At 37.9% G+C, this 12,861-nt stretch overlaps 1 protein-coding gene across 1 annotated transcript in view; it reads right to left on the bottom strand.

The window, feature by feature from the left end:
- The window catches only part of NNT (nicotinamide nucleotide transhydrogenase), a 441,005-nt gene that overhangs the window by 37,740 nt on the left and 390,404 nt on the right, over positions 1 to 12,861 (bottom strand). Inside the window, exon 19 of the mRNA XM_053701258.1 lies at positions 10,664 to 10,745. Coding sequence (XP_053557233.1) covers positions 10,664 to 10,745 — 82 coding nt within the window. The remainder of the gene's footprint in view (positions 1 to 10,663; positions 10,746 to 12,861) is intronic.

The raw sequence follows: 12,861 nt of genomic DNA, 5'->3' as shown, positions 1-12,861 counted from the left end.
ACTTTACACATGTATAAAGATGTGCCTTGTTTCACCTCTGACACAGGCACATGTCTTGGGAGACAGAACAATGAACAGCAAAAGATCATTTGAGACTAGTCTAAATGATAAACTCTCTCTCTCCCTCCCCTCTCTTTTGCTCTCTCTCTCCCCCTCTCTTTTGGCGCTTTCTGCCCCCTCTCTTTTGGCGCTCTCCCCACCTCTATTGCCTCTCTCTCGCAGCTACGGCCACTCCTGGGCGTTTACACCCCCATTGCAGTGCCCTGTCCGACCACATCCCTCATCATGCCCGGCCACGCTCCCACCGCGGTGGTCCCGCCGGCCATGCCCCACCACTAAAGGACAGGTGCAGTCTTTACAGTGCATGACAGCTTCGGACAAACACACTTGGCTTTTAATTTTATAGGGGATATATATATGTGTGTGTGTGTGTATATATGTGTATATATATATATATATATATATAAAATATATACATATATATATATATATATATATATATATAAAATATATACACACACATATATATATATATATTTATATTAGGGCTGCACGATTAATCACATATGCGATTTAAAACTGCGATTAATCGCCGCGATTTTAAAACCGCAAGAGTTCGAGATTTTTTGCTAAATAAAAAAATCCTCAGAAGTGGCTGCAATATTGATTTGTTTGTGATTTCTTGCAAACCAGATCCATCTAGTGGTTGCTTTTAGCACACATTTGTAAAATGGCTGTTTTTACTTTCACTTTCTGTTCTCATAAGCAGCCGATCTAAAAGCAGACCACATGTAGGAATGAACAGGAAAGAAAGCCACTTACTTATATTTCCCCCTAGGGACGTCTGCAGTCTGAAACTTAGGGTATGTAAACATTATGGAACCTCTCACACAATCTCCTGCTCCTCTGAGAAACGGCTCAAATACATAGCAGATGCAGTTAACCCCACGGCTCCCAAAAAGGTTAAAACTGCAGTCCCCTCTGATACTGGGTTAACTTAACTGTATCTACAATGTTTATATATATATATATATATATATATATATATATATATATATATATATATATATATATATATATATATATATATATATATAATATATCTATATATATATATATATATATATATATAATATATCTATCTATCCACATATATATGTATGTGTATGTATGTATGTATGTATGTATGTGTATGTATGTGTATGTATGTATGTATGTATGTATGTGTATGTGTGTGTATGTATGTGTATGTATGTGTATGTATGTGTATGTATGTGTATGTATGTGTGTGTATGTGTGTATGTGTATATATACATATATATATATATATACATATATATATATATACATATATATATATATATATATACATATATATATATATACATATATATATATATACATATATATATATATATATACATATATATATATACACATATATATATATATACATATATATATATATATATACACATATATATATATATATACATACATATACATACATATACACACACACACACACACACACACAAACAGAAGCAGGGAACCAGCACTCTTTGTTTATCATCCAGCTGCCGGGGTGCACTTACAAACAATCAAATATCAGCACAGTAAAGAAGGCACTCTCCGTTTAACTCAATCGTTTAATGGTAAACGTTTTCGGGGTCTGAGGACGGGGGAGACCCCGAAAACGTTTACCATTAAACGATTGAGTTAAACGGAGAGTGCCTTCTTTACTGTGCTGATATATATATATATATATATATATATTATTATTTTTGTATCCTCTGCACTTTTGCACTTTACAAAAACATAATTTATGTAAGAACTTACCTGATAAATTCATTTCTTTCATATTAACAAGAGTCCATGAGCTAGTGACGTATGGGATATACATTCCTACCAGGAGGGGCAAAGTTTCCCAAACCTTAAAATGCCTATAAATACACCCCTCACCACACCCACAAATCAGTTTAACGAATAGCCAAGAAGTGGGGTGATAAGAAAAAAATTGCGAAGCATATAAAATAAGGAATTGGAATAATTGTGCTTTATACAAAAAAATCATAACCACCACAAAAAAGGGTGGGCCTCATGGACTCTTGTTAATATGAAAGAAATGAATTTATCAGGTAAGTTCTTACATAAATTATGTTTTCTTTCATGTAATTAACAAGAGTCCATGAGCTAGTGACGTATGGGATAATGACTACCCAAGATGTGGATCTTTCCACACAAGAGTCACTAGAGAGGGAGGGAAAAAATAAAGACAGCCAATTCCTGCTGAAAATAATCCACACCCAAAATAAAGTTTAACGAAAAACATAAGCAGAAGATTCAAACTGAAATCGCTGCCTGAAGAACTTTTCTACCAAAAACTGCTTCAGAAGAAGAAAATACATCAAAATGGTAGAATTTAGTAAAAGTATGCAAAGAGGACCAAGTTGCTGCTTTGCAGATCTGGTCAACCGAAGCTTCATTCCTAAACGCCCAGGAAGTAGATACTGACCTAGTAGAATGAGCTGTAATTCTCTGAGGCGGAATTTTACCCGACTCAACATAGGCAAGATGAATTAAAGATTTCAACCAAGATGCCAAAGAAATGGCAGAAGCTTTCTGGCCTTTTCTAGAACCGGAAAAGATAACAAATAGACTAGAAGTCTTACGGAAAGATTTCGTAGCTTCAACATAATATTTCAAAGCTCTAACAACATCCAAAGAATGCAACGATTTCTCCTTAGAATTCTTAGGATTAGGACATAATGAAGGAACCACAATTTCTCTACTAATGTTGTTGGAATTCACAACCTTAGGTAAAAATTCAAAAGAAGTTCGCAACACCGCCTTTTCCTGATGAAAAAATCAGAAAAGGAGACTCACAAGAAAGAGCAGATAATTCAGAAACTCTTCTAGCAGAAGAGATGGCCAAAAGGAACAAAACTTTCCAAGAAAGTAATTTAATGTCCAATGAATGCATAGGTTCAAACGGAGGAGCTTGAAGAGCTCCCAGAACCAAATTCAAACTCCAAGGAGGAGAAATTGACTTAATGACAGGTTTTATACGAACCAAAGCTTGTACAAAACAATGAATATCAGGAAGAATAGCAATCTTTCTGTGAAAAAGAACAGAAAGAGCGGAGATTTGTCCTTTCAAAGAACTTGCGGACAAACCCTTATCTAAACCATCCTGAAGAAACTGTAAAATTCTCGGTATTCTAAAAGAATGCCAAGAAAAATGATGAGAAAGACACCAAGAAATATAAGTCTTCCAGACTCTATAATATATCTCTCGAGATACAGATTTACGAGCCTGTAACATAGTATTAATCACGGAGTCAGAGAAACCTCTTTGACCAAGAATCAAGCGTTCAATCTCCATACCTTTAAATTTAAGGATTTCAGATCCGGATGGAAAAAAGGACCTTGCGACAGAAGGTCTGGTCTTAACGGAAGAGTCCATGGTTGGCAAGATGCCATCCGGACAAGATCCGCATACCAAAACCTGTGAGGCCATGCCGGAGCTATTAGCAGAACAAACGAGCATTCCCTCAGAATCTTGGAGATTACTCTTGGAAGAAGAACTAGAGGCGGAAAGATATAGGCAGGATGATACTTCCAAGGAAGTGATAATGCATCCACTGCCTCCGCCTGAGGATCCCGGGATCTGGACAGATACCTGGGAAGTTTCTTGTTTAGATGAGAGGCCATCAGATCTATCTCTGGGAGCCCCCACATTTGAACAATCTGAAGAAATACCTCTGGGTGAAGAGACCATTCGCCCGGATGCAACGTTTGGCGACTGAGATAATCCGCTTCCCAATTGTCTACACCTGGGATATGAACCGCAGAGATTAGACAGGAGCTGGATTCCGCCCAAACCAAAATTCGAGATACTTCTTTCATAGCCAGAGGACTGTGAGTCCCTCCTTGATGATTGATGTATGCCACAGTTGTGACATTGTCTGTCTGAAAACAAATGAACGATTCTCTCTTCAGAAGAGGCCAAAACTGAAGAGCTCTGAAAATTGCACGGAGTTCCAAAATATTGATCGGTAATCTCACCTCCTGAGATTCCCAAACTCCTTGTGCCGTCAGAGATCCCCACACAGCTCCCCAACCTGTGAGACTTGCATCTGTTGAAATTACAGTCCAGGTCGGAAGAACAAAAGAAGCCCCCTGAATTAAACGATGGTGATCTGTCCACCACGTTAGAGAGTGTCGAACAATCGGTTTTAAAGATATTAATTGATATATCTTCGTGTAATCCCTGCACCATTGGTTCAGCATACAGAGCTGAAGAGGTCGCATGTGAAAACGAGCAAAGGGGATCGCGTCCGATGCAGCAGTCATAAGACCTAGAATTTCCATGCATAAGGCTACCGAAGGGAATGATTGAGACTGAAGGTTTCGACAAGCTGTAATCAATTTTAGACGTCTCTTGTCTGTTAAAGACAGAGTCATGGACACTGAATCTATCTGGAAACCCAGAAAGGTTACCCTTGTTTGAGGAATCAAAGAACTTTTTGGTAAATTGATCCTCCAACCATGATCTTGAAGAAACAACACAAGTCGATTCGTATGAGACTCTGCTAAATGTAAAGACTGAGCAAGTACCAAGATATCGTCCAAATAAGGAAATACCACAATACCCTGTTCTCTGATTACAGACAGAAGGGCACCGAGAATTTTTGTGAAAATTCTTGGAGCTGTAGCAAGGCCAAACGGTAGAGCCACAAATTGGTAATGCTTGTCTAGAAAAGAGAATCTCAGGAACTGATAATGATCTGGATGAATCGGAATATGCAGATATGCATCCTGTAAATCTATTGTGGACATATAATTCCCTTGCTGAACAAAAGGCAATATAGTCCTTACAGTTACCATCTTGAACGTTGGTATCCTTACATAACGATTCAATAATTTTAGATCCAGAACTGGTCTGAAGGAATTCTCCTTCTTTGGTACAATGAAGAGATTTGAATAAAACCCCATCCCCTGTTCCGGAACTGGAACTGGCATAATTACTCCAGCCAACTCTAGATCTGAAACACAATTCAGAAATGCTTGAGCTTTCACTGGATTTACTGGGACACGGGAAAGAAAAAATCTCTTTGCAGGAGGTCTCATCTTGAAACCAATTCTGTACCCTTCTGAAACAATGTTCTGAATCCAAAGATTGTGAACAGAATTGATCCAAATTTCTTTGAAAAAACGTAACCTGCCCCCTACCAGCTGAACTGGAATGAGGGCCGTACCTTCATGTGAACTTAGAAGCAGGCTTTGCCTTTCTAGCAGGCTTGGATTTATTCCAGACTGGAGATGGTTTCCAAACTGAAACTGCTCCTGAGGACGAAGGATCAGGCTTTTGTTCTTTGTTGAAACGAAAGGAATGAAAACGATTGTTAGCCCTGTTTTTACCTTTAGATTTTTTATCCTGTGGTAAAAAAGTTCCTTTCCCACCAGTAACAGTTGAAATAATAGAATCCAACTGAGAACCAAATAATTTGTTTCCCTGGAAAGAAATGGAAAGTAGAGTTGATTTAGAAGCCATATCAGCATTCCAAGTCTTAAGCCATAAAGCTCTTCTGGCTAAGATAGCCAGAGACATAAACCTAACATCAACTCTAATAATATCAAAAATGGCATCACAGATAAAATTATTAGCATGCTGGAGAAGAATAATAATATCATGAGAATCACGATTTGTTACTTGTTGCGCTAGAGTTTCCAACCAAAAAGTTGAAGCTGCAGCAACATCAGCCAATGATATAGCAGGTCTAAGAAGATTACCTGAACACAGATAAGCTTTTCTTAGAAAAGATTCAATTTTTCTATCTAAAGGATCCTTAAACGAGGTACCATCTGACGTAGGAATGGTAGTACGTTTAGCAAGGGTAGAAATAGCCCCATCAACTTTAGGGATTTTGTCCCAAAATTCTAACCTGTCAGGCGGAACAGGATATAATTGCTTAAAACGTTTAGAAGGAGTAAATGAATTACCCAATTTATCCCATTCTTTGGAAATTACTGCAGAAATAGCATTAGGAACAGGAAAAACTTCTGGAATAACCGCAGGAGCTTTAAAAACCTTATCCAAACGTATAGAATTAGTATCAAGAGGACTAGAATCCTCTATTTCTAAAGCAATTAGTACTTCTTTAAGTAAAGAGCGAATAAATTCCATTTTAAATAAATATGAAGATTTATCAGCATCAATCTCTGAGATAGAATCCTCTGAACCAGAAGAGTCCAAAGAATCAGAATGATGGTGTTCATTTAAAAATTCATCTGTAGAGAGAGAAGATTTAAAAGACTTTTTACGTTTACTAGAAGGAGAAATAACAGACAAAGCCTTCTTTATGGATTCAGAAACAAAATCTCTTATGTTATCAGAAACATTCTGCACCTTAGATGTTGAGGGAACTGCAACAGGCAATGGTACATTACTAAAGGAAATATTATCTGCTTTAACAAGTTTGTCATGACAATTATTACAAACAACAGCTGGAGGAATAGCTACCAAAAGTTTACAGCAGATACACTTAGCTTTGGTAGATCCAGCAGGCAGTGATTTTCCTGTAGTATCTTCTGGCTCAGATGCAACGTGAGACATCTTGCAATATGTAAGAGAAAAAACAACATATAAAGCAAAATAGATCAAATTCCTTATAAGACAGTTTCAGGAATGGGAAAGAATGCCAAATATCAAGCTTCTAGCAACCAGAAGCAAATGAAAAATGAGACTGAAATAATGTGGAGACAAAAGCGACGCCCATATTTTTTAGCGCCAAATAAGACGCCCACATTATTTGGCGCCTAAATGCTTTTGGCGCCAAAAATGACGCCACATCCGGAACGCCGACATTTTTGGCGCAAAATAACGTCAAAAAATGACGCAACTTCCGGCGACACGTATGACGCCGGAAACGGAAAAGAATTTTTGCGCCAAAAAAGTCCGCGCCAAGAATGACGCAATAAAATGAAGCATTTTCAGCCCCCGCGAGCCTAACAGCCCACAGGGAAAAAAGTCAAATTTTTGAGGTAAGAAAAATATGATAATTCAATGCATAATCCCAAATATGAAACTGACTGTCTGAAAATAAGGAAAGTTGAACATTCTGAGTCAAGGCAAATAAATGTTTGAATACATATATTTAGAACTTTATAAATAAAGTGCCCAACCATAGCTTAGAGTGTCACAGAAAATAAGACTTACTTACCCCAGGACACTCATCTACATGTTTGTAGAAAGCCAAACCAGTACTGAAACGAGAATCAGTAGAGGTAATGGTAAATATAAGAGTATATCGTCGATCTGAAAAGGGAGGTAAGAGATGAATCTCTACGACCGATAACAGAGAACCTTATGAAATAGACCCCGTAGAAGGAGATCACTGCATTCAATAGGCAATACTCTCTTCACATCCCTCTGACATTCACTGCACGCTGAGAGGAAAACCGGGCTCCAACTTGCTGCGGAGCGCATATCAACGTAGAATCTAGCACAAACTTACTTCACCACCTCCCTTGGAGGCAAAGTTTGTAAAAACTGATTTGTGGGTGTGGTGAGGGGTGTATTTATAGGCATTTTAAGGTTTGGGAAACTTTGCCCCTCCTGGTAGGAATGTATATCCCATACGTCACTAGCTCATGGACTCTTGTTAATTACATGAAAGAAATAAAAGTTCCTGTAGAATATATTTAAAATTAATAAAATTTCACCCTGGTCTCTATTTCTCTAACCTGTATAAACTTGTGTCAGAGTTTGCCTGTATATAGACATTTGTCACAAATATACAAGTCTAACAAGTGTCATTTACAGCCAACATTTGTTTTTTGTTATGAATATTAATTTTTATCCTGGTGACAAAGATTTTGCAATAGATTTAAAGCTTTAGGTACAATCTTGAATTACACATTTTATATCCCTATATCAAATTAAACGTGCTTTCATAAAGCAATTTCTCTTAATTCAGAAATGATAAATATTTTATGGCATAAGTGAAACTTGAACTTAGAATTGAGAAAACAAAGTCAATAGAGAGCTTGCGCAATTACAAGAACAACTTGCTGGGGAATTTATTTTCTGGTTCCAAGAAAAGTTCAAGCTGAAAGTAAGCAATTTACATTATAACAATTTCTCCAGCTGGATTCTTCCCTTCTAGGAAGCGAAAGGGGGAAAAAGATATTTTAAGATTGGCTGTTGACATGCACATGTGAAGGATTTGAGTAGAGGTTATTAAAAGTATAGACAATCTGTATGGCAACTAGAGAACATAATATACGCAAGTCAAATGCAACCAGCAATACATAGAAAAAATATCCACTGAAAAATGAGGTTTTAAATATAGAAGTGTCATTTTTAGCAAGACAGACCAGATACCATAGAGCAGTGTTGTACATAAAAGTGCAGTGAGAGAATGCTCCAATTACAGCATTATTACTATTGCTCTGTTGATTGCATATAATTGTGTGTTTAAAGGGGGAAACATATTGTTAGGAACAGCAATCCACTACTTTGAGCTACCTGGTGATTGGTGGCTATGCACATGTGCCTCTTGTCAATGACTCGAATAATGTGTTAAGATAGATCCCAGCAGTGCACTGCTGCCCTGGATACACACACACATTTATAATCAAGAGAAAAAAAAAGAAAAAGAAAAGGAAACAGATATTTTTGATCTTTTTCTGGAACAACCAAAATATAAAGTTTTCTTTTAAAAAAAAAAAAATATTTGTATTCATATTTAAAGTCTGGTTGATCTGTATTTTGATAAATGCTCGCCTTGCATTGCAATACATTAGTAGGCTCCTGTAGAGGTACAGAATATGTTGTTGTATAGTAAGAGGAAAAGGCAGAACCGTAATGTGTCTGATATGCCAGAGCAATGGCTTATTAAGGCAAAAGAAAAGTAAAATTCCAGAGCTCCAAATACAGCAGAAAGGTTCTGTGTCTTTGTTTATTTATTTTTAACAGATCTGACCACCTCTAAGGTGTGTAATAAACCCTCTCAGATATAAGAGGCGGTAAGAAAAAAAATGACAGAAAGTCTGCAGTTTTAGCAGATTCTACCTGATATAGGAAATCAGGGTTTGTGCCAAAGGTTAAAGGGACAGTCTAGTCAAAATTAAACTTCATGATTCAGATTGGAAAGTTGTTTAAAATTACATGCCCTCTTTACTTTTTTTCATCAAATTTGCTTTGTTGTCTTGGTATTCTTAGTTAAAAGCTAAACCTAGGTAGGCTTATATGCTAATTTCTAAGCCCTTGGTTCAGGGCATTTTGACAGTTTTTCAGTTAGGGGACGTTAGTTCATGTGTGCCATATAGAGAACATTGTGCTCACGCATGTGAAGTTACCTAGGAGTCAGCACTGATTGGCTAAAATGAAAGTCTTTCAAAAGAACTAAAATAAGGGGGCAGTCTGCAGATGCTTAGATACAAGGTAATCACAGAGGTAAAAAGTATATTAATAGAACAGTGTTGGTTATGCAAAACTGGGGAATGGGTAATAAAGGGATTATCTATCTTTTTAAACCATAAAAAAATAATTTGTAGACTGTCCATTTAAACTTGGAAACCTGTATGGGGTATGGCAAATAAAGTAAATCCTATAAGTAAAGTTTAATTCCAAAACACCTTTGAGCCCTTCCAGACCTCATCTTTAAAGGGCACTAAAGTCAAAATGATAGTTTCATGATTCAGATAAAGCATTCAATTTGAAACTTTAAAATATACTCCCATTAGCAAAACATGTACATTCATTTTATATGCACACTATCTGAGGCTCCAGATCCTATTGAGCATGTGCAAAAGTGCCCAGAATATATACGTAGATGCATATAGTGATTGGTTGATGGCTGTCACATGATACAGTAAATTGGAATAACTGAAATTTGCCAAAAAAGATTATATTGCTCCTTTCAAATTATAAGTGATATTGCATTGTCTTTTTTTATTGTGAGTTAGTCAATTATTAATTTCTACTGGGTTTAGTGGTGCTTTTAATCAGTATTAATGTAATATGTATACATTTAACTGAAATACTTTATATAATTTTCATGTGTTTCATTTTGCAAACTATCAAACCACAATGGTGCACTTAACGTCTCCAAAAGCGCAACATTTTTCAGTGGCGTTTTGTGTTGTGTTTGAGTGCAACACGTAACTCACCATTTGTAAAATGAGCTCTCCCTGCACTGTACATTACCCTTTTTACCATCCACTTATAATACCAAATTGCTAGCGCAGGACAGAACACAAAATAATTATTGTGCTATTGTAATTTAGCTCTAAGAGTGCTCAGCCGCATTTACCATCACAAATGTGGTTAGATTTCTATGTGTGTGTTGATACCCAGCAAAATTCTCCATATTTACATAACTACATGATGCAACATTGGAGAAATGCCCACTTATTTGTTAAACTTCCTTGTATGTGCACTATTGAAATATTAGTAAAGATTCCCTGGCCAAGAAGTTAACATCTTGCTCCATCCAAAAACCTAGCAGACATAAGCGCCTGCCCATAATCAAGAGAACAAGGGAAATACTACATACAAGTTACAGGTGAGATTTGACAAAAAGGTGCATAGAAGAAAAGCATGCAGATCAAGGCAAAAATAGCGACAACTAAAGGTCTAAATTGCTGCTCTTACCGGACATGCTTGCCATTCTCTGCCAGCATCTTTACCAAATCAGCAATGGGGTACTGAGCCTTAGCAGCACAGAGACCGTAACCTAGAAAATAACAGGTAATCATTTAAAAAACAGTAATTATACAAGTCCCAATAAATAAACAAATATACACACATACAGTGGATATAAAAAAGTCTAGACACCTCTGTTAAAATGTCAGGTTTCTGTGATGTAAAAAAATGAGACAAAGATAAATCATTTCAGAACTTTTTCCTCGTTTAATGTGACCTATAAACTGTACAACTCAATTGAAAACTAATCTTTTAGGTGGAGGGAAGTAAAAATAAAAGATGCTTACCTGATAAATTACTTTCTCCAACGGTGTGTCCGGTCCACGGCGTCATCCATAACTTGTGGGAATATTCTCTTCCCCAACAGGAAATGTCAAAGAGCACAGCAAAAGCTGTCCATATAGTCCCTCCTAGGCTCCGCCCACCCCAGTCATTCAACCGACGAACAGGAGAAAAAACAGGAGAAACCATAAGGTGCCGTGGTGACTGTAGTTAAAGAAAGAAATTCATCAAACCTGATTAAAAAACCAGGGCGGGCCGTGGACCGGACACACCGTTGGAGAAAGTAATTTATCAGGTAAGCATAAATTCTGTTTTCTCCAACATTGGTGTGTCCGGTCCACGGCGTCATCCATAACTTGTGGGAACCAATACCAAAGCTTTAGGACACGGATGAAGGGAGGGAGCCAATCAGGTTACCTAAACAGAAGGCACCACGGCTTGCAAAACCTTTCTCCCAAAAATAGCCTCCGAGGAAGCAAAAGTATCAAATTTGTAGAATTTGGCAAAAGTGTGCAGGGAAGACCAAGTCGCTGCCTTACATATCTGATCAACAGAAGCCTCGTTCTTGAAGGCCCATGTGGAAGCCACAGCCCTAGTAGAGTGAGCTGTGATGCGTTCAGGAGGCTGCCGTCCGGCAGTCTCGTAAGCCAATCGGATGATGCTTTTCAGCCAAAAGGAAAGAGAGGTAGCAGTAGCTTTTTGACCTCTCCTCTTGCCAGAATAAACGACAGAGAAGACGTTTGTCTGAAATCCTTTGTTGCTTCTAAATAGAACTTTAAAGCACGAACTACATCTAAATTGTGTAACAAACGTTCCTTCTTTGAAACTGGATTCGGACACAAAGAAGGCACAACTATTTCCTGGTTAATATTCTTGTTGGAAACAACCTTTGGAAGGAAACCAGGTTTAGTACGCAAAACAACCTTATCTGAATGGAACACCAGATAGGGCGGATTACACTGCAGAGCAGATAACTCAGAAACTCTTCTAGCAGAAGAAATAGCAACCAAAAACAGAACTTTCCAAGATAACATCTTGATATCTATGGAATGTAGAGGTTCAAACTGAACCCCTTGAAGAACTGAAAGAACTAAATTCAGACTCCAGGGAGGAGTCAAAGGTCTGTAAACAGGCTTGATCCTGACCAAAGCCTGAACAAAAGCTTGAACATCAGGCACAGCTGCCAGACAGATAAAGCAGAAATCTGTCCCTTTAGAGAACTCGCTGATAATCCCTTATCCAAACCTTCTTGGAGAAAGGAAAGGATCCTAGGAATTTTGATCTTACTCCATGAGAATCCCTTGGATTCACACCAACAGATATATCTTTTCCATATTTTATGATAAATTTTTCTAGTTACAGGTTTTCTGGCTTGTACCAGAATATCTATTACAGAATCCGAAAACCCACGCTTAGATAAAATCAAGCGTTCAATTTCCAAGCCCTCAGCTGGAGGGAAACTAGATTTGGATGTTCGAATGGACCTTGTACTAGAAGATCCTGTCTCAAAGGTAGCTTCCATGGTGGAGCCGATGACATATTCACCAGGTCTGCATACCAAGTCCTGCGTGGCCACGCAGGAGCTAACAAGATCACCGAGGCCCTCTCCTGCTTGATCCTGGCTACCAGCCTGGGAATGAGAGGAAACGGTGGAAACACATAAGCTAGGTTGAAGGTCCAAGGCGCTACTAATGCATCCACTAGAGTCGCCTTGAGATCCCTGGATCTGGACCCGTAGCAGGGAACCTTGAAGTTCTGACGAGACGCCATTAGATCCATGTCTGGAATGCCCCATAATTGAGTCAACTGGGCAAATATCTCCGGGTGGAGTTCCCACTCCCCCGGATGGAATGTCTGACGACTCA

The sequence above is a fragment of the Bombina bombina genome, chromosome 2 (genome assembly GCF_027579735.1).
Source record: "Bombina bombina isolate aBomBom1 chromosome 2, aBomBom1.pri, whole genome shotgun sequence".
In the NCBI taxonomy this organism is placed as follows: domain Eukaryota; kingdom Metazoa; phylum Chordata; class Amphibia; order Anura; family Bombinatoridae; genus Bombina; species Bombina bombina.
The sequence above is the reverse complement of the archived record's forward strand: the minus strand, read 5'-3'. Positions and strand labels throughout refer to the sequence as shown.